The 21,993-nt window shown below is 51.6% G+C and overlaps 7 protein-coding genes across 7 annotated transcripts; 4 read left to right on the forward strand and 3 right to left on the reverse strand.

Moving 5' to 3' along the window:
• Window positions 1-933: 933 nt before the first annotated feature.
• On the forward strand, window positions 934-1,425 carry PtrM4_060640 (uncharacterized protein; the record flags this gene model as incomplete). Its single annotated transcript, XM_001932813.2, has 2 exons — window positions 934-1,176; window positions 1,261-1,425. 2 exons carry the CDS (start codon window positions 934-936, stop codon window positions 1,423-1,425), a joined length of 408 nt encoding a protein of 135 aa, XP_001932848.1.
• A 3,204-nt stretch (window positions 1,426-4,629) lies between these two features.
• Window positions 4,630-5,022, reverse strand: PtrM4_060650 (TT-ORF1 multi-domain protein; the record flags this gene model as incomplete). Its single annotated transcript, XM_001932815.1, has 1 exon — window positions 4,630-5,022. One exon carries the CDS (start codon window positions 5,020-5,022, stop codon window positions 4,630-4,632), a length of 393 nt encoding a protein of 130 aa, XP_001932850.1.
• A 1,957-nt stretch (window positions 5,023-6,979) lies between these two features.
• PtrM4_060660 (uncharacterized protein) lies at window positions 6,980-8,407 on the forward strand (the record flags this gene model as incomplete). The annotated part of the gene is made up of 1 exon (XM_001932816.2): window positions 6,980-8,407. The coding sequence occupies one exon, from the start codon at window positions 6,980-6,982 to the stop codon at window positions 8,405-8,407; it is 1,428 nt and encodes a 475-aa protein (XP_001932851.2).
• Window positions 8,408-9,240: 833 nt separating this feature from the next.
• Window positions 9,241-10,942, forward strand: PtrM4_060670 (ribose-phosphate pyrophosphokinase; the record flags this gene model as incomplete). Its single annotated transcript, XM_001932817.2, has 6 exons — window positions 9,241-9,290; window positions 9,350-9,486; window positions 9,623-9,641; window positions 9,693-10,261; window positions 10,312-10,826; window positions 10,886-10,942. The coding sequence occupies 6 exons, from the start codon at window positions 9,241-9,243 to the stop codon at window positions 10,940-10,942; spliced, it is 1,347 nt and encodes a 448-aa protein (XP_001932852.2).
• A 555-nt stretch (window positions 10,943-11,497) lies between these two features.
• PtrM4_060680 (AceA, Isocitrate lyase) lies at window positions 11,498-13,338 on the reverse strand (the record flags this gene model as incomplete). The annotated part of the gene is made up of 5 exons (XM_001932818.2): window positions 11,498-11,855; window positions 11,930-12,482; window positions 12,537-12,879; window positions 12,932-13,087; window positions 13,135-13,338. 5 exons carry the CDS (start codon window positions 13,336-13,338, stop codon window positions 11,498-11,500), a joined length of 1,614 nt encoding a protein of 537 aa, XP_001932853.1.
• Window positions 13,339-14,343: 1,005 nt separating this feature from the next.
• On the reverse strand, window positions 14,344-16,010 carry PtrM4_060690 (uncharacterized protein; the record flags this gene model as incomplete). Its single annotated transcript, XM_001932820.2, has 2 exons — window positions 14,344-15,193; window positions 15,241-16,010. The coding sequence occupies 2 exons, from the start codon at window positions 16,008-16,010 to the stop codon at window positions 14,344-14,346; spliced, it is 1,620 nt and encodes a 539-aa protein (XP_001932855.2).
• Window positions 16,011-19,200: 3,190 nt separating this feature from the next.
• PtrM4_060700 (uncharacterized protein) lies at window positions 19,201-20,283 on the forward strand (the record flags this gene model as incomplete). The annotated part of the gene is made up of 1 exon (XM_001932821.2): window positions 19,201-20,283. The coding sequence occupies one exon, from the start codon at window positions 19,201-19,203 to the stop codon at window positions 20,281-20,283; it is 1,083 nt and encodes a 360-aa protein (XP_001932856.2).
• Window positions 20,284-21,993: the final 1,710 nt, after the last annotated feature.

Genomic DNA, 21,993 nt, shown 5'->3' on the forward strand with positions numbered 1-21,993 from the left:
GAAATGCAGAAATGGTATCACAATGAAATCTATACGCTTTGAAGTATACACCGCAATACGCGCTGCTCAATTAGCTCCAGTAGAGCAGTAGAGATGGTATTCCCACCAAGTGTCTTTTTCATTATTCAACCCGTTCCTTACTCATCACACCAAACCCTATCAACAAGCCTTATCTCCACAATACCTCTCATCTATCATAGGCCCGCGAACCATGGTTTCATAAACCGACTTTCCGCAAACGTGCGAAGAAAGCTAAGGCTACGTGAAAGTAACCCTTTGCCCTTCGGCCAAATCCCATATATGAACCGCCGGCGCTAACGTAGTTGTCATGAAGCTGCTGTCAACTGCATCAACTCCTGTCATATATCACAAAAGATCCTACATACGTACACCGCATGGCGGTGCATATACGGGCTGCGCCTTCAGTTGATAGTTCACGGCATAATATATCCATTGATGTATGCCATACTGCCGTTCACTTTTTCACAGCCACATTTTCGTGTAAGCACCGGGGTGCCGGATGGGATCGGCTGGACCTCCCCTTTGCAAATTGGATGGACGTATTGAAAGGTTGCAATTTCGATTTCAATTTCGATTTTCAAAATTTGATATTGCGGAATAATTACTTGGGACCAACTTGCGGTTTGCGATGTCTCTCTTTTGGCTAATTTGGAGTTTACAAAGTCATGCTTTCACATGAGCAATCTTACAGATTGCTACCGTGTTCATTCTCGTATATTTAGTAGTGCACACTACACATTACAGGGACTGCTTCGAGCTCGTATACTCGGCGTTTAATTCGAGTAAGCCCATCCGGCGTCCTCCGTCATTAATCAGCCTCGCTCAAATTATCGACATAAATAAGCTTGTTTCCTAGAGAAATAATATACTTCAATCACCTACAACACCTACAGCACTACCAAACTTTCAAAAATGCGCTTCTTCACACCCCTCGCCCTGCTACCCGCTGCCGCCCTCGCTGCTACCTTCAATGGCGTGCGCGACACAGCCTGCCAGCGCTATGACAGCAACTACGCCACCGTCTCCGCCGCACAATTGGAGAAACACATCCTCGCGGGCTATCCTTCCGCCAAGAAGCAAGCCGATTCTGGGCGAACGTGGGCCGGACCTCGGTTGGCCCTTTGTCCGTCAAACTCTGATGATACGTACGCTTGGGTAAGCAAGACGCTCTTTTTTGTTTTTGTTTCTGTTCCAAGAGACGATAGGGTGACCTTTTGCTGACGAGTTCAATCAATACAGATTCCGGTCTCGGAATGGTCTGAGGGTGCCCCTAAGAATTATGCGGACCAGAGTGGTATGGTGGCTGTAGTTTACTACAAGGAGACTGATACATATAATGTTTGTACGTATTTGGCGTCAATTCAGCATAACATTCCCTATGCTGGGCGCTGCAAGGCTGTTTAGAGGGGTGGGGATGGAATGTATGGAAAGGAAGTAGGAACTTAGGAATATTCCCAGGCAGTCTTGTAGGGAGGAAGGATAGGGTTTCATGTACATAGTTTAGTGTAGATTTCTTCAATATAGGAATTCTATTAGCTAATTCTGATGTGGTCTTGACCCCTGCAAGCATATATCCAATTGCTGGTGTACCAAGGATGGCCAATACGGTGATGCTGTTGAGAGAAGAATCAGATCGAGAAATGGAATACATCTTCTATCTACCACTATTCATATCGAGTCTAGAAGCTCACACAGCGAATGCCTATACCACCTCCACTGGATGGCAGGGGTTTCTTTGAGAATGAAGTAATGATGAGCAAGCTTTGGCGAGACTTGCCGCCGCGACTAGTGAGCATTGAGAATATCGTGTGGGTGGCGCTGGGTTCCCCCTTTTTCGAAGGGAAGAAGTCGTACCGGTCTGTTACACAGCATCTCCTGGCTTGCTCAGTGTCAAGTACTTGTCGAAACGCTACGCCAAAAATTCTGGCGATGCACCGTCCATACCCCATTCTAGCATACGGCCCGGTATACACTTTCGAAGAAGTCCGTGTCCTTTCGCATCTCGAGCCGCCCATCACAGTCGTATCGGACCCGTACCATTACCCCGCCATCAATGTTCATCACCCTGTACGCGCCAAAGGCCCAACCCATTCCTCAGATTGTGGCTGATGTATGTTTTCCGTCGACTCCAGCCGCCATTTTGTCACTTGGAATCCATGACCATCCGTGGAACACAGTCATTCATAACTATGCTTGATCCATGGACTCCGCGGGTTGGTAAGATGTTGGACCGTATGGATTCCGTGTGGCTGCAAGATGAGGAGCGTGTGGGTAATAATTTTGATTAGCAATATGGTCGGTATTTGCACTGGTATACGGGGAAGGAGTAGGACCTGAAGCGCTGTTACTGTCTTTAACCTGGGATGCTATCCCCTTGATCAGTTGAGATTTGTCATCTGAATGTTTTTCCACGACTCAAAGCTGTATAGCTAATGGAGTCATAACGCGAATATAATTGTTTTGATCAAACCTACCAGTTGCACATTGTCACCATTGAATGTCAAACCTGTCTTTTATGTCGTCACGTAGATTGTGAAGAATGTGAAGTTGTCCGATGTCGCGCTGAACTCAGCTGCCAAGCCACACGGGTTCTGCATAGCCCCACGACACCGCTTGGAGCCGGGTAAGCGGCTCCCGAACGCCCTCACCGCGGCTGAAGGAACGCGTGTGGAAATGAGGCTTATTTTGATGATCAGCTGAAACGCAGATCGTGGAGGGCCTAGGGAGGTTGGGTTGGGTTATATCGTGGGGTTGGGAGATGCCGGCGGCTGCGTCGTCGCAACCTGCGAATTATCTTCGTTCACCAAACTCGCATCGATCGTACGTCAACACTAAGAAGAAGACCAAGAGAGTATTGTGGGACTTTGAAAAGTTGTCCCTCTGGCTGTGCTGGTAGTAAATTTTCTTGACTCACACCGCGCGGTGACCGTGACGGGGAATAGCGAAGGGTTGCCTTAAAGAGGCTGCGCCACACAACGTCACCGTCTTTCATCAGCGTTTGATCAAAGATACTTATTACAGATCTCACCTCCGACTGCCACTTTCTACATATCTACATCTTAGCACCTACGCAATCGACAAAAAATACCGCTGCGATGGAGTACACCACAACATTCTGCGAGCCGTTTCCCACGATCGATACGGGCATCATGACACCCCTGCACGACCACGATGCCCCAGTTCTTGACACACCAAACCCTTGCACCACACATGAGCCTTTTTCGCTACAATACGATGGACCGCTATACACGGAGATCAACATCCCATTACCCCACGTACCAATGAACAACACCAAAGATGCAGCCCAAACAGCTTCCTCCATGCTCCCTTCAGAAGTACCAACAGACAAGACCCGCCCACGCTCCCGCACACTATCATCCCTATCATCGTGGCGTTACCGCCGCTCATCATCTTCATCCTCAACATGCGCTCCTTCGTTGTCAAGCGCGAAGGAAAGTGAAGAGTGGCCGCGCATCCGGAAAGACCAAGTGAAGTCGCGGGAAGTCAATGCGATGATGGACTTGAGGCATCAGACAAAGAGGGGAAGGAGCGGGACGATTGATGCGCTTGCTGTTGTGCCAGCAGTTCTTGTTCTGTCTGCTGAGCTATTCACACCGGGTACTGGAGACGTTAAGGAGGGGCGGAGAAAGGACAGTGGGGTAGGTAGGTGGGAGGATGGGATCAGATGAAGAGCTTGAGCGACTGGCCAAAGCCTTTGATTTGGTATTTACTCTTAACATGCCGTCCGGATCATGTTGGTTTTGAGAATTATGTGGTGGTTGGGACGAGTTGCCACCCAGTGTCCTAGCGCATGACTGGAGAAGGTTCCAAGACATTTAGCAAAACGCTCCCGTGTATACAAGTAATCTACGTATACATGGAAAATAGGAGACGGTAATGAGCCCAGTTTGTCACGCAGGATGTCAAACGGAAGGGTCATCTACACACTAGTCCAAGCCTCGGGGGGCTGTGATAGGCAACCCTGGATGAAGCAAAGGAGACAAAGAAGACATATAATGCACGGTAGGTAGCTTGAATAAACACTATAAACCATTGGAATAATTACAAATCTTTCTATATCCGCCTGCGCCCCTGCACAATTGACTTTCGGTACCCCTAAGATAGGGTTCGAACGGGTTCCTTTCCCGCAACACACACCAAATAATCGGCAAGCCTAACAGAGATATGCACTACCAGAGCAAATGCCCCGATCTGTGAGATTGCGAGCTACAAGTTCTGCATGCCAACAAGCCGCCTAACTGTGACACTTCTCTCTTACCAGCCAAAGTCGACCAACAGACCCATCAGAATCCTACCTGCAAATATTGGGCGGCTAGATCTAAAGGATGAACCATGCGCTTAATGTTGCCCTCCCCTTTCCGGAAGATTTGGATCTGGCATAATCGAATTGCTTTATCTGATCGTGCTCAGACTGTCTGCTAGTCCTTACTCTCGACTCACCCACAACGCCGTCCCGGTCGCTAGAGCCAAAAGGGGGCCATTCTCAACGGCTTTAGTGCCTTGCCCCGCGAAACCTTGATTCAATATCATTGTGCCTTTTTCAATCCCCATCAAAATTGCAATTACCGCCAACAGGTCTAATTACTGCTACGTTGCAACTCTCCCGCCTCCCCCGTCTAGAGCAACTGGCTTTGGTACGCTTGGCATCGTAGCGCGGTCGATCATCGGTGGCGCCTCCTCCACGTCTGGTCGTTTACCACGTTTTCGGGTGGCATAAGGTTGCGGGTTGTTGATACTCAAGTTGCGGTATCGGCGGATCAAGTAAATGGAGAACAATAGGCCTATGATGGTGCCGATGACGATACCTGCTATTGCTGGAGACGAGATTTGACCGTTGCTCTCGCGGGCTATCTCGTTGTAAGTTCCGAGGCCATCGATACCACTGCTGCTCCCGCTTTCACTCCCACGGCCTCGACCGCCTCCTCCGCTGGCACCTTCGCCTCCAGCTTCGCCTCCACCTCTGCCTCCACCTCCAGGCATAGATAAAAAGGGTAGATAGGATGTGTTATCTACTAAAGAACTCAATAGACTACGTGTTTATTGGGTCTGGTTCAGGCTTTCGCGATAAGTTTGGTTGGTGCCCAGGTGATATTCAGTCTAGTGGATGGCGCATATGGGGTTGATCAGAATAGGAGGAAGCACAGCCAATTTGCGTTCGGGCTCAACTGCTGTGGAGAACCTGTGTTAAATTATATCTGTGAACGTAAGTGTAGCCTGGGGACGTTGGGAGCCTTGGGGTGAGCCTGTCCTGAAGTTTCAGCCTATTTCTTCTGCACCACCCAGTAGACAGCATCCATCATTACGCCCGACATGTGTATGGCTACCCATTGAGAACGATGCCTGGGCCCTGTTTGCTGACTTTTGCATCCAGAGAACCAGCCTCTTAGGTAGACCTAAGGGATCGTCGTTACGCCCCTGCCGGCTCGAAGATCCCGTGCCGGTGAACGTCCCCGGCCTTGCCATGGGCGATCTACTACCTCGGCATGGTACCGTACCTGATCGGTCGGGCCAGAAGATCGTCAAGGGAGAGATAAAGTATAGTTGCTTTTGCCGTCGCTAAACTCCAACAGTCGCATGGAGCAATCGCCTGTACCACGAAATGGACGAGAAGGAAGCCTTGATCCTACTACCCCTTCGACCTGTGTTTTGCCGGCTCCAAGTCTTTAGCTTGTATACAGATACTCAGATGTCAACACGAATGCTAAGGTAAGTGAGGGCGTTGTATATACAGGCGGTCAGCAATCGGCGAGTTGACGTCATGCCCCTTCAATTGCCCACGGCTGCGTTGTCGAGTATCCTCAGCCATCAACAATTCCGAGGTCTGCAAGGCTTCAGCTCAACATCAGATGTTTTTTTCTTATGCGCTGGCCAGCTGCGGCCGTAGGCTTCCCGCATGTCCGATGTAATCTTGCATATATTGCATGCCCAGCCACGTTATTCCTGGATGCATTCGTCAGCATTCACAACGCTGCGAGGTCGTATTCGCAACACCACATGGATTAGGGTATTGACACGAGATAGCAGGAAGTCAGACCCGACTCATGCGCTTCCAGCCACTCACGCTCCATGTTTCATAGAGTTCAAGGATGTGTTGGTTCTCAGGCTGTAATCGGCGATCAGCGCAAAAGCAACACGCAGGCATGCACAAGAAATGGCACTGCCCTTGCCAAGCAGCCTTTCACGTTCGCCACCCACCATTGGCCCGATACGGGAGCAGATACAGGGAGCCGTCACCCCACGCGGGACCTCTAACACGCTGCGGTCCGATGAGGGTGTGGCACAAGCTCTGATAAGGCCCAAGTACATTGATGTGACTGCAAGTGGGAAACTGCCGTGTTCAGCTGCTGTCATGGAGGTTAGCCTCTCTTGTCGCCTCTCCATCTAGACACACTATCAGCTTTCTTCTTCTTTCTTTTTCCTTTTCTGCTGTCGCTATGTATCAACGTCTCCCCGCCGTTTGTGGTTCCGAAACATACAACGCCTTGTAACCATTGGGATGGACGCGTTTCAATTTTCGAGTTGCTCTACAACATGACCCTTCGGCGATTGCGGCTATCAATACCCAGAAGCCCAACACACGCATTTATTGGCGTCAGCGGCTTGACTGTGTGGCGAAACGACAATGCAACTGCTATTTAATCAAGAATCATGGATCTGGTACACATGCGCTGTATGCATGGTTGGCGCAAGGCTGTGAGTATGTTTCCAACTACTGTTGTGGGCCCCTTCATACATGCAGACAAGATTTTTGAGGCAGATATGGTACCTGTGGATATAGCTGAAAGGAATCGTTACATTATGGGCGTCCCTTTTGGTTGCGCAGATAGTCTCGTACCCTCTCATCTGGTGTCACATGCAACACGGGCAATACACGACGGTTCATCATAGTATTTGGGCAAATCAGCTGACCACATCAATCTACAGGGTTTCCCGGAAGATGCTCTTTCGATCAGTCAAAGGTCTACAATACGATGACTGGATCATGGGCCTTTTTGTCACAACATCGTACACGGTCATGATTGTACTTTCAAACCGGTGGCTCAAAGTCGGATCGAATCTTGAGCCAGTAGGTTTCGATTTCAATGCACTCACCGCCGACGAATTATTCAAGAGAATCCATGGGAGTAAGCTTGTGGTTGTTGTCGAACAATTGCACATTGCTGTCCTATGGTCCTGCAAGGCATGTCTGCTAGTTATGTACCACCGCATTACACGGACCGCAAAGCACAACGAAAACATCGCCATAAAAGTTCTCGCGGTCTACACAGCACTCGGGTTCGTCATTATAGAGGTTCTCTACTTCGCAGCCTGGTGTAGACCCTTCCGACAGTACTACGCAGTGCCCACCAATTCCTCGCAATGCAACACACTGGTCCACCACCGAATCGTCAAAGCCGTCTTCAACATATCCTCGGATCTAATCATGCTTTGCATCGCCTTACAGATGCTGATCCGTTCGTTACTTCCGATAAAGAGGAAACTCATCCTGTGTGGCATCTTCTCTCTCGGAATCTTCGTGGTTGCGGCGAGCATCATGAACAGTTATTACTCTTTCAGCAACCCGTACAAGTCGACATGGATATACTGGTATGTTCGAGAATCTTCGACTGCCATCCTTGTCGCAAATCTACCTTTTACCTGGACAATATTGCGCGAAATCTTTGAGCTGGGACAATTCGATGAGACCAACCCACCTCCATGGACTTATCATTCATCCCGGACAGCGGGTGGCCGCAGGACGGCGCAATTACTTAATAATCAAGGTACCACCGGCGTACGGACAGGTACCAGGCGCTCACCTAATGTCAGTACGGGAAGCAACAGTACGGGCGCTCACAGCATGACCCTGGTGGGCTCACATGCTACAAAAGAACACTGCAAGTCACCAGTCGACAGTGGCCGGTTTGAGGATGCCGATAAGGACTTCCTCGCGAGAGGTGTTCATGCTCAAGACTTTGCTCCTGCTGTACTACGGACTGACATGGTTAACATTGACCTCGAAACTGGCTCTATTCGAGAAGGGGAATCCCAACCAATCTCCCCCGAGTACGCCTTTCAACGGACCAAACCCTCTTCAACGCCACCCAGGGTCACCCAGGATGGTACAGGCGGATTCTACGTTAATGATCGCCCAATATCACCACCTCCCCGCGTGCACTTCACTGCCGCGTCGAACCGATCTCGCGATGGCAGTGTAGGAAGTTCGAATAGAAGACCTATGAGCCCAGCATCTAGCTACGTCAGTAGTACGTTGAATAGCCGATGTGCAAGTCCTTCAACTCAGAGAAGAGCAGCGGCGCATGGCGCGGGCGGAGGCAGGAGCGCCAAAGATCGAAGGAAGAGGACAAAGATGAGTGAACATTGAGATGTTCAGAGGCGTAATGATTATGATGCTCAAGATACCCCTAGTAAATAGTTCATACTTAATGTCGTAGCTTCCTAAGCCGTAATGTCAAATTCCATATTATTCTTGCACTTGAGTATCGTTTGGAGGCGGACAATTGTCGTCATTCGGCTGACTGCCGATAGCACAGGACCCCGCATTCGGTTGCGAGTGCATGCCATGTGCGTCATTTCATGATAAGCGGTCAACAGTGACATTTTCCAATTCTAGCCGGTGGAGAAAGTTTGGGGGCTCTTCCCACGCGTTGGCTTGTGAAGGTTGCACGTGAGCAACCGGATTAGGTAAGCGCCAACCGGATCCTTCCGTTGGTCCATTCATGCAACGGCCATTGCGGATGGCGTAATTGTTCGTGACCGGCAGGCTGCATGTGAAACGCGGTAGCAGCTCGATGAGGGCGAATGCGATGGCCTGGAAGCTGAAGTATCGTGTTTGCTGGGCTCAAGCAGTGCAGCGTGCAGTAGAGCGTGCAGATAGGCGCGTTCTCGAAGCTTGTCGCGGCCTTAAGAAGGCAGCATGGCGACATGGGGGTTCGGCAAGAAAAAGTGAAAGAGCCGAATGAAGCGAAAACCTCTCTGGCACGGTACGACCATTCATCTTTACCATGCGACCAAATTCCTGAAGTGCTCTGCTCCACCCTGCGCCGTAACGGCGGAAGACTAGCCCACCTCTTTTCTCACTATCGATAAAAGGCCCGTCACGCAAAGCGCTCGCTCTTTTGCTAAATTACTCTCCCGCTGACTACCCACGACAAAGTAGCAGCCAACCTCCCCACCACCTTCTCCTCAGACTTCAACATGAGGAACATTGTGGTGCTCGGCGGAACTTCTCATCCGCAGCTCACTGAGTATGTTGCAGCCTCCAGTGGTGGATAATGCCTTTTCTTTTTTTTCTAATTGATCGCAGGACCATCTGCAACCACCTTGGCATACCCAAGGCCAAGGTGCTTCTTGACAAGTTCAAGGGCGGTGAGACAAGAGTTGAGATTGAAGAGAGTGTTCGAGGCAAGGATGTCTTCATCATCCAGTCTGGCGGCGGTAAAGGTACGAAAACCCCCAAGCTGCTGCTTGCGCATGGCTTCTGCGACAGTCATCCGAGAGCACGACAGCACATTTGGGACCCACCACGTCCACCGTGCACTCTCTGAAAAGCCCCGCTGACTTTTGGTGTTGCGCGCAGTCAACGACCATTTGATGGAGTAGGCCCATCCTCATGGTGAAGTTGAGTGAAGTGCCTGACCTTGCTCCAGACTTCTTATTACCATCTCGGCCTGCCGGACCGCCTCTGCGAAGCGCATTACCGCTGTGCTCCCCCTCTTCCCGTACTCGCGACAGTCAGATATCCCCTACAACAAGACGGGTGCGCCTCTTTCAAAAGTGCCAGGCTCGCGTTCCAGGACTGGCACCTACACGTTCGAGTCGGCCCCGCCCACGCCATTTCCAGGCCAGTCTGAGAGCGCCGGCCTTACAAATGGCTCCGCCGCGCTGCACCACCAGCTCAGTAGGATGAAGATGGACGAGCGCAATGGTGGCCACTCAAACCCCACGAGTCCTGTCAAGTCCAACGGCATCAAGCGCACCGACACCATCGACTCGACCAAGTCAGAAAAGTCGGCATACTTCAATGGCGAGCACGGAGCCAATGCGACCAACGGTACCAACGGCACCTCCACCCTGACGCGCCAGCCCACCGTCACAAAGCCACCGGCCTTTGAGCCTCAAGTCGGATACCGGCAATGGGTCGCTCAGGCCGGTACGCTGATTGCGGACCTTCTGACATGCGCGGGCGCCGACCATGTAATTACCATGGATCTTCATGGTGTGTATATATGGAAGAAATTAGGCGACATTGCGCTGACTGTGACTTAGACCCTCAATACCAAGGTTTCTTTGACATTCCCGTTGATAACCTCTACGGCCGCCATCTCCTCCGCAAATACATCCAGTTCAACATCCCCAACTATCAGCAAGCCGTCGTGGTCTCTCCTGATGCTGGAGGTGCCAAGCGAGCAACCGCCATCGCCGACGCACTGGGAATGCCCTTTGCCCTCATCCACAAGGAGCGCCGCCCTACACAGATCAGCGACCGACAAAATGCGACAATGATGTTGGTTGGAGACGTGAGGGACCGTACAACTATCTTGGTGGACGATCTGGCGGATACCTCAAACACCATTACCCGCGCTGCAAAGCTTCTGAAGAAGGAGGGTGCGACCCAGGTCATTGCGCTCATTACCCACGGCATTTTGAGCGGCGATGCTATTGACCGCATCAATGCTAGTGCGCTAGACAAGGTCATCGTAACCAACACAGTGCCTCAAGAAGAGCACAAGTCGAGATGTCCCAAGCTAGAGGTTTTGGAAGTTGGCAATGTCTTCGCCGAGGTACGCTCAATACGCTCAATACAAGCTATAATAACAGCAAAGTACTAATCCAAGACTAGGCCATCCGACGAGTCCACCACGGAGAGAGCATAAGCGTTCTCTTCGATTACAGCTAGTACCTGAACTCGGCGAGCATCTCTTCCCGGGGTCTATTAGTGCTGTCATTCTCATCAAGGGGTGCCGGGAACACGTACAAAAACAAGGCGAAGAAAAATTGGCTAGAAACAAGGCGCTAGGGGTTTTGCTTTCTCCGCGGGATACACTCAAAGGCGCAGTCGCACTTTTATGTGTGTAGCATCTGTTCTTTATTATTTATTCTTGACACAGACGTGGATGTGATAAACCCTTTCCTGTGTGTTGCGTTCTTTTTTTGGGGCAAAACTGCTGAGGAGCGGTATATCAAGTACCGCTGATATGTGCATTATGAGCATATGTTTATGCATGGGACTGGCGTTGGAGGCAGTTCTTTTATCGAGACAATATTATATGAGATATGTCTTCATGTCGCTTTTGTTGATGTTGTGTGGGTGCATGTGAAGATACAGGAAGCGGTACATGGGATTTCTCATATATACTCAAATGCATCTAGGTATAAAAGACCCTGTACTGAGCTATAAGATCAATATTCATCAACCCTCTACCTTGACTACAACACGCCCATCTACCAGCCCTCACTTGAACTGATCCTCCGTAACACCCTTGCCCATAGCCGCCGTAGAACTCACACCCCCACTAACCATCTTGAGCAAATTATCCACATAATTCGCCCCACTCCACTTCTGATGCGTCAACACATCGACCTTGTTATCCGCCTCTGGTTCCTGGATAATCTCGCCGTACGCACGCATGCCCTGTTTAGCGTACGCCTTGGAGAAGGTGTCGGCCATGAGGGCGCTCTGGTGTAGACCAGCGAGCGTGATGAACTGCCAGCAGTAGCCCAACTTGGCGAGGCGCTGGATGTAAGTTTCCTGCTCGTCGCGCGGCATGGCTGCTTTCCAGTTGAACGAGGGGGAGAGGTTGTATGCGAGTCTATGGGTGGTGGTGTTAGTAATGGTACTTTCAGGTATGTGTTGATGTGATGTGATAGGGGTGGATGTACGTACTTTTGTTCAGGCCAGACAGCGTGGACGCCGTCGGCGAATTCCTTGGCTTGGGCGTAGTCGGGGAGTTTGGATTCCATCCATATCATGTCGCAGTAAGGGGCGTAGGCGACGGCGCGGTTGATGGCACATTGACACCCGCCTTGGTACCTATAGTAACCCTCGCGGGTTCGAGCTGCTTCCCAGTTGAAGTATACATCGACGCCAGTTAAGCCGGCAGCAATGGCACGGGCTTCAGAGTTACTCTTGCCTTTACTCTTGGCCAAGAATTCGCTGATCATGCTTTGCTTGTCGACGTGGACGCCGGCGTTGATGGTGTCGATGACGGCTTCGTGGTAGAGCTTTAGATTGGCTTCTTTGATCCAGGAATCTTCGATTGCTTGGAGCTCTGCACCGTTCTTGCCGGCTTGTTCGGCAGCGTACATGAGCTCGCTTAGGGGCTGTAGGGCAGGGTTTGTGCATCCTAGGATGTAGTGATGGTCACGAGGGTCAATTGTAGACGTGATTAGAGTAGCAGCCTCCGAGTCGGTACGGGCAACTGCAAGGAGATTGGTTCCTGTTCTTCATGTTAGTCCAATCCGAAAGGCACCTCGATGGATACAAATCTTACCCATGATATCAGCCTGTGCTCGGATAGCGACCAAGCGATTGATATGCTCGCTAATCGGCACCAATACCTTTCCTGCCATATGTCCGCACTTCTTCGTTCCTGGTGCTTGATCCTCAATATGTATGCCAGCAGCACCCTTCTCGATGAATAGCTTGGTAAGCTTCATGATAGCTGTGAGACCTCCATGTCCAGTATCCGCATCTGCAATGATCGGTCGGAGGAAGTCGGTGTTTGCAACCTTCGCGCGGTCGGCTTTCGCAGTCGTCAGACGTTCTTCACGTTGCTTTCGGTCATGGAAGAGCTGTGCCATGAATAGATGGCCAACCTTGTTTGGTACGGTTGTCTGGAACAAATGAGCTGGCGTCTTATACTAGATGGTCTTGTAGAGAACTTACGTAGGGGTAATCTGCGAGATCTGGACCTGGCTCATCTGTTGATGAAGCTGTTGACGAAGCTTGCCATCCAGAAACATACACTGTATCCAGGTACTTTGCCATCTGCGTAACCATGACTGGGTCGAGACATCCGTATGTGAAGCTCGCATCTTTGTTCTATATATTGTCAGATGGAATCAAGGCTCTTGCAGGAATATTCATACCTTGAAACGACTTTCAACAATGTCCCAGAGTTTCTTCGACTGGCTATTGCTCGGATATGTGATCTTGAGATTACCCCTCTTGGAAACAATGTCCTCTGCTGTAAACGGCCTCCTGGTGTACCTCCATCTCGAATCTGACCACCACTGTTTGACCTCCTGAACCTCCTTCTGGAACTGCGCCTCTTCAGCGTCAATACCCGACATTATGCGTCTGTTTTAAATGTAAAAATGATGTTCGAAACGTATGAGTCAGCAAAGACAGTCTGGCAGCTCAATCCGTCTGGTAAGTACAAAGACAAGAGGAAGGAAGAAAGAAGACGAAGCTCTTTCCTTTGACAGATGATAAGCAATGACAGCACAAGTTTCTAGCCTCGGTATACAACACCCACACACCTGGGGGAGCCAAGCTCCTTATACGTAGAGCATCCGCATCCCATGCGGTTCAGGTTAGCATTAACCCCAGCTTTACTACATGGTTCAAACACTCGGGGAGGACCGGCTCAGCGCACCATTGGACCGAGTAGCATCCGAGGGCGTGAGAAAGTCGGTCTAGCGTGATGGTGATGCTGAAGCGGAAGCGTGATTATGCGTTGCCCTCGGCCCAAGGGGAGTCGACCGTTTGCAAGCGTGACTGGTGTAGATCGGGCGGAGATGGGGGACGAGCGGAACTGTGCTGAGCATGACGTTGGCCAATGCCTTGGGTCAAAGCAGCATCTGATCTCCTTACACTCATAGCTACGCTCCTGCTGTTCACATCAAACCCCACAATGACCATATTGATAGATATAAAAGTGGTATCACTGAAACACATGACACCTGCAGCTTCACATGTCGAAATGTCGTACCTGTGTCTAGTAGCGTGTGCATGTGAAGGCGCGTGCTAGAATCTGGGGTTGCGGCTGTTAGCTCCGAAACGCGGGTTTTACCTCGGCTGATCATGTCCGGAAAAGGCCAGACCCGTCACTGATCTGCAACCTTCACAGGCAAGTGCACTCGATGTCCTCACGGATTTGAGCCGGAAAACCATGTGAAGATTGTCATAATTGCGTTTGAGAGAGTGCTAGACTAGCCAAGTGTGGCGATCGTGTCGATCTTTGTCGACCGTTGATAACTCGGAGTTTACTCGCAACGGTAGGACACTGATATTCGCGGGGAAGTATGAGTTGTAATGAGGGTTCGGTATTAGATTAAAGTCGCAGCAGTACGGACCTAGTTGTAGCCTTTAAGCAGGCTATAGGCATGACAGGCATACATTGATGCAGCGCTTTTCGCCATCGACCACCAATTCCAGCTACTAATCTCAAGCGCGCCGAGACAAGCAGATAGGTTCCTCTCGGTCAGCAGCAGTTTCAGACAGTTTCCTGACCCTGTCCTTTCACCGAGTTCGCCCCAGTTTCTCAACTGCAGGACAGCAAGGAAACACAAGGATATCCTTAGTATCAAGTCGATCAAGCCAACACCCTCTGAAAATCCGAAACAGAAGCGCTGTGCTAAGAACAGCTTTGTGACAGCTCTTCTATACTCACCGGCATACCACCGTCCCTTGGAGCTCCTCACAAACTCGTCCAACTCAGAGTACGGTCTATGGTGGATGTCGCTGACTGTGGCAGTGGTACTCTTTGGCGTCACCGAATATGCAGGATCAGCTGGCGCGCACCTCAACTTCTTGAGCAGCGACCATCTAAGCTCATCAAGGTAACTTCGTTTCACTCCCCGCATGTCCTTCTTTTTGATGCGTATTGATGAGTGCTGAGAAAGCAGTAATGGCAGTAATTGCGGGCGGCAGATCCATAAAGTCCTGTTTCGCTCATCGGTGAAGATACATTCGCGGTCCACGGCCTCTGATGTATATGTGTAATGTACGAGGCGCGAGTAAAACCCGGGTGTGAGGACACGAATTTCGATATATCTCATTCGTGGATTTTCATCGTCTTCTCCTGATGTAGTGATCCATTCGGTGTCGGGCTCGGGAATCGAAGTTTTGAGTGTGATGCAGAAAGGAACTGCCGTTTGGTTCACCAGCATGGTGAGATAATTGCTGAAGGCTCGGTAGATCAATCTGGAAATGTTAGCTTTTATTGGTTTCATGGATGCGTATGGACCTACGTCTCGGCTGAGCTGGGGAGACGACCGACGCTGGTAGTCAGCACCTCGGGCCGGAACCATACATGCAACTTCTTCTTGAAGAACAGTTTGCCAGCTTCCCGAATGATGCGTGGGAACGTGACTAAGCCGACCCACCACCAGCTCAGAACGAATCGCATTGTTCCAAAAATGCCCAGTTGGTCGGGATCAAGAGATTTGCCAGTGGAGTAAAGACGGGCCACAAGTTTCCCATGGTCCTTGGACGATTTGAGCGTAATCGTGTTGTCGATCATTGGGTCTTCGTAACTGACGAAAGGAAACGGGTTCAGTGCTTTCAAAGAATAAGAACCCTTCCTAGAATTGAAAGGTGAAACGTGAAAGTCCTTCATCCATACATCGGTAAACTTGGACTTTGCTCCGTTGGGTAACTGTGGCTCATGCTCTTCTGCTCTAGATAATGGCTGAGCGTTTGGCATGGTTGGCGAAGTAGGAGAACTCGACCCATCCAGCAAGTACATGCGCCTTTCACCAAACGTATTGTTGACTTCCAAAATCATCTTCTTGAGTTGGTGCTCGGCGTCGTAGACGTACCAGAATGAGACGGGATTGAATGCATAGCCGAGAAAGCGTGGTGCTGTAACCAAGTACGCATAACACCATTCGGAATCTTTGACGTGCTGCTCTTGCAAATACGTCTTCAGCTTCCAATAGAATCCATGATGGCCATTGCCTCGTGCGAGGTAGTCTTCGGCTCTTACACGTAACCACCACCTTCCCAAATATTCGTCCATTCCGCTATAACGAACCATCCCATTATACCGGTGTTCACAAGGTACGATAGGATATCCACACTGGAGATACGAATATGCGAACGCGTGTCGCTTTGGGAAGATGCGGGCATGTTTCGTTTCGCAAGGAAAGATGCGTGCTTTCGGCACTTCCACGTCCGATCGCCATCGGCGCTTTCTTTCAAACTCCTCCCATCTTGGGTCTATGGGTTCCTCTTTTGTGAGCCATGCGTAGACGGCAGCAGAAAGAGCCAATGCGACTGCGGTAGTAGCAATACGCGCCGTGGGCAATTCTTCGGTCCCACTCAACACGGCTATCGTATAATTCCATCTCTTTGACGCAATTGCAACCAATTCTTTCCTCTCAAACCATGCGTAACAAACTCCAAGGATGGCGCCATCTGTGAAAAGCTGACGATCCCCATTGCGCCATCGCAGCCCATATCCTCCGATCCAAATCGCTACTAACGGCCAAACTCGCCACCCACCGGCAATAACACAAGGCAGCACCACAGCTGGCGCACACCCGAGGGCAAACGCGCCCAGGTCGCGACGACTCTGCGTACTCCACATCAGGGTCTTTGTTAGTATATTGAGACGTTGGGAAAGTAAACAGAAAAGAACGCTGCGGACTTCAGATAGATGTCAATCGGAGGTCGTTTGGCGCTAAACTATTTTGATGAAATGTAAATGCAGGGACCCCAGGAAGGATGGATCCCCACCGCTTAGACGCCCGCATCTGGCGTCCTCGAAGCGCGAGCCATGGGTTTGTACGAAAGAAGGCGTTTGCGGCTCATGCATGGGGGTGGGTAGCGTACTGACGTTTGAACGCCGACTATTAAGTTCGTGACGTGGTACCTAGGTAGGGTCCAGAGGTCGACGCTGAACTACCAAGAATGTGGATCCACTCTTCACGCCGGCGATTATGTGCGCAAGTGGAGTTGAAATTGAAGATGCCGAGTAAACACCGCCTAGCAAGAGGAATTTAACACTGCTAGGTTGTTCCTATGCTTTGGTTCATGGACTTGCTACCGTAAATCGCGATTCTGGGCCTCAAGCGCCACGGGACGCCAAGTTTAGACGTTCCAATCGGAGTGAACTCCTGTCATGGAATTCGGATCCCAGTTATCGTTTAGTGAAATTGCGCGACTAGAGAAGCAATGACCGGACTTGAAATTTGGAAAGAACTGAGCGGCCTATCTAGCTCGCCAATTTGGGATATTGTTGGAATGGTGAACGTCTTCAAGATGTTGTATCTCAGAGGATTTGAAAGAAGAAAAGGCTCTGAAACCTCGTACGCCTATGACCCATCGCTCTGGATAGAACTGCATACGAAAGACGATGAAATCCATTTAAAAATGAAGTGGGCTAGATGGTTCAAGATGAAGATGATGACGGACAAGGAAGAAGCAGAACGAAGAAACCAATCACCCTATCCGGAGGAAGTCGAAATTGAGCTCGTATTGATGCTATCTGCATCAACACCCATAACAAAAACCTTCTAGTAACATAGCCGACAACGTGAAAACTCACGGATCAACTTGCATCAGACACTTGAAGCACGTTACCGTACGTTCTCGTGGACTCAACAGTCAAGAGAAGGTCATTTGCGAAGTCGGGTCAATTTGTTTCAGATAGCTTGGCTGCGTAGCGTTGTTCACTCGGCATGTGTCACGTTATGCTCATATCACTACAAACATTAAAGTTTGAGACATACGTCTATGTGTACCCTGGCCGTATCCTCATCTACGACGGCTTTACATCTCCGACCTTGCCTGGCAGATTACGAATACGACTAGTCAACCACTGTGAGGCGTTTGACTGAAACACGACTGGACAGCAGCTTACTCAGCTAGCATGGTTCAGACGTCGAATGTCAACATACACCGAGATATTCATCCAGTAGACTGTACAAACCTGATTGAGCCATGGTAGATGGTAGCATGACTGTATCAGCCAAGAGAATTCGTCACCTTGGTCTCATGAATAGGACCTTCTCATCGTCTCCTGATTTTCTCTTCATGTATTCCTCCTCCACTGGATGAGCATTCGGCAAATTCTGCCAAAGGCAAACTGTATGCTATCTGAGCTGCTGACTTCTCACGTGACACATTATGGATGTGATAGGCTGTTGATTGTTGAAGGGATCCCACTGAAACAGTCGCTGATAGTGTGGCGCAGTCCGCAGAGATCTTGTAAGCCAAACAATATGGCCTGTCATTCTGGAAATTTGTTTCGACGGAAACACTCGGCGCTATTACTGATGCATCTGATCAAGTATTCGTTGACGTCTGACCTGGCTAAGACCGCAACAGGAATTGGTAGCGGATACGATCCATGATGCACTGGTACGCAGCGGAAGCTGTGCCGCCATCCGCTCTTGTCTGCAAACAGTCTGATTGTTGTCTCAAACAGTGAGGTGACGAACACCCCATGTCAGCATGTCACAGTTGACTGGCGAAGAGCAGATTGCGGGGATGGCCGAACGGAGTATGAAGCAAGAGAAATTTGGCTGTCCACGAGACACTACCGATAGGTTGTTGAGTGCTTCGCTGCATCCATGCCCATATGCAAGTTTCAGCTATCGATCGCGGGCAACGATACAAGTCAACGGAAATCGCGCGATTGCCTGATGCATGTCATGAGAGCCCGACCACCGAGGTATCGAGTTGGGAATGTCTTCGAGGCGAAAAATCAAGATTCTTGAAAGAAAAGATAGTCAGGCGGACGCCCGTTGAAGGTAGCGTGAACGGGCAATGGGTCGGGATGAGTCAGGGGGGAACTGTGCCTGAAGGCTAAAACGTTCAGGGTCTGCGCATACGTCAGCCCCACGTGACGATCAACAAAGCAGAGCCCTGGAGCGATTGGGCATATTAGACATGTTCGCCCAACTTTATGGTTAGCTTGTAAATCTCAATTGAATGTGGTACTGCCAAACGTCACTGTGCGCGTCTCCTGTTCACCTCTACCATCTTGGGCGTAAAGAAGCTTCCAGTCACCCTCCAGCTCGGTTTGCCGTCAAGGGTTATCATCCCACTCGGCAACTTGCCTGAAAGCGACACAACCACGGCGGACCGCGTGACGACACGGAAACACAGGTTCCCAGACTATAGGCCCGACTCGCAGCAACTTGTATAGGGCGAACAGCTCGTATCTCTTAATGCAACATCGCGATACAGTCATGCCCACAGTTATGAAGACTACCGAGAACACAGCCGCAGCCCCTCAGCAGCCCAACCCGCCCGCATCCGCCACAGCTGCAGCGCGCGAGACCAAGTCAGGAGACGATAGCAGCCTTTTGGGAAAGGGAAAGAAGCTTCTGGGGCTAGGCAAGAAAAAGGGGACCGAAGAGGATAAGCAAGCCACCGAAGACGCAAGAGCGACTGTCCCCTCGACCACAGCGACCACACTGCTTCCCTCGCCGCCCATGTCACCACCCGAACGACGAGCGTCGCCGCGAGGCAGTCCGCGTATGCTGCCAATTGGCGCCTCTCCTGGCCGTCGCATTCGCTCCACGTCGCCCGGCCTCCACAGCCCAGCATCGTCACTAATCTTCGAGCGCAACGTGCAAGAGCCCGAGCCTTGTGCGGACGTGCCTGCGCATATCTTGACCGAAGACCATATACCACCTGCGCTGGACGCGACATCATTGGCCATTACCGACAACCACCTGAACCCCGACGAGGTGGAGATTGTAACGCACTCTGCCCACCAGCCAGTGGCAGTGGCAGTCGCGGGCAGCATGAACGATTCACTACACTCGCCGCATCTCCCCCACGAGGAATCCGTGACTTCAAGCCATGCCGAGTTCTCCGAGACAGCGCCCGGCTACGGCTCACTGGACACGGCTGACCCACGTCGCTTGAGCTTTATTTCTTTTGCAGACGTGGTGCAAGCTGAACACGTGGAGCACGACAGACAAGACGTCTTTGGTACCACGTCTGGCGAGGCCCTGCAGTTTATGAGCCTATCGTCGACGGCAAACCGTTCGCCATCGCCAGTGCGGTCTGCAGCCTCTTCGCCCCCAACGACGAGCGGCGCAGCCTCACCCAAGCACGCGGACCTGGGACGCACACGCTCTCCAGCCAGCCCTACGTCTCCCATTGTGCTCGGCAACGCAAACCCAGCAATGGGAGAAGAGCTGCCGGTGCAGATTGAGACGATGCGACAGGCGTTGCGCAAGACGCACTCTGGCGATCTGAGTGGTGCGCGCTCGCAGCCATTGAGCGCAGCGAGCATCGAGGAAAGCGCAGCCGATAAGCCGCCGTTCAAGTAGAGCACCGGCGGAAGCATTGACGCAGGACAAGTGATTTCTTTTTTGTTTCAGTTATAGCAATGTTGGGAGCTCATAGGCAGGCAGTGGAGCTTATTGGTTGGTTCAGATATCCATACGGCGATTATTTTTTTACGACTGGGTTGTTCTTCAGAGTTGGAGGTTGGGTGCCTCAGGCATGGGCTGCCACACGGGTTTGATGCGCCCTGGTATGTGCAGCTTGCAGCTCTATGCGCGCTAATCCATGAATTGATTCTGCTATTCGACGAGTACGTGAGTGTGGATGCACCAATGCAGATGCAAATGTTGATTGCAAGCGAAGTGTTTGCCGTGACATGATCAGCACGCAGAGTGCGTTGCAGTGAATGGTCGATGAAGCACGGTCCCAAGAGAGAGAGTCGTCGCCGGCATCGCCCATTCGCATGGCTAGACAGACGCCGAGCCCGACAGGCTTGCCCTCGATGATGTGAGAGGGATGGAGTGTAGGGTCAGACAGGCCAGACCGGCCGGACGTGGTTGTCGTGGCTTATCGTCGTCATGTCGGCTGTCGCCGTCGACATGGTGTACACTTAGTGAAGCTGTGATGGCTGGTGTCGGCGGGCGGGTAAATTAGGTCTTGATATACGGTACAGTAGCGGTAGGGCGCCAAGGATGGTGCAGCGGTCCTGGGACATGTCGCTCGCTAGGGTCCACCTGGGCAGCAGGTGGGCCTGTTCAAACCTCACATACTGTCCATTTTGGCCGCGCAACCAGGCATGCGATGCGCCACACCAAACCGAAACACAGTCCCGCAGCGTCCTTGACCGTCGTTCCAGCCGCACCGCACGCGCAACGGGTACCTGCTGCAATAGCTGGGCCGCCTGTCGTGTGTCAATGACCAGCACCAGGCACAGCAGCGGTCCGCATCCATGGACCAGCAGCGACGGAACAGGAGGGAGGTGAGCGCCTCCGAGGCGGCACAGGCTGCCTTTGGCAACGAGAGGATGCGCGATGACCGCAAGGCCCAGACGATCCGCACCGTCACGCCCGAGGAGAGCATGCAGAGCCCGCCGCAGACGACCATGACCATGACCATCCCCGAGGACGGCATGCCCAGCACCAACTTCTCCCCACCCAACAGCCCCCGCGCCCACAACACGACCCAGTACAACCAGCACCTAGCTGGAGCAAGAAGTGCAGCCACGCCCCGCGGCTTCGTTGCCCGCGCCTCGAGTGACTCCGAGTACAGGAATGCCCGTGAGCCTGCCCGCCCGCGCACGCGCACGCTTGAGGAGAGGAGTACGCGGGAGAGGTCGCCGTCGAGCGTCTTTGGCACGGGCCGTCACCGCATTGGCTCCATTGCCAGCTCCCAGAACAACTACCAGAGTCTCGAGGAGTCGGTCGTGACTTCCATCGGCCACATCTCCACCATCTCCCCGCCGCCACAGCCGCCCCCGCCACGGCCCTCGAACAACAACACCAGCCGGACCGGCCGCCTGATCAAGCAGTCGCAGTCGCAGTCGCAGTCGCAGCCCTCGCCATTGCAGACGCAGAGCCATTCCCATGGTCAGTCGAGCCAGTCGCAGTCGTCGTCATCGGCATCGTCCCAGTCCCAGGCCCAGTCGCAGCATCAGCAGCAGTACCAACAGCAGTATGGCCAGCAACATCCATCTCTTACCGCATCGCCCCTGTCCTCTCCATCGGGTGTGCCGCCAGAGTCATGGGTGTCTCCAG

The sequence above is a fragment of the Pyrenophora tritici-repentis genome, chromosome 2, assembly GCF_003171515.1.
Source record: "Pyrenophora tritici-repentis strain M4 chromosome 2, whole genome shotgun sequence".
Taxonomy (NCBI): domain Eukaryota; kingdom Fungi; phylum Ascomycota; class Dothideomycetes; order Pleosporales; family Pleosporaceae; genus Pyrenophora; species Pyrenophora tritici-repentis.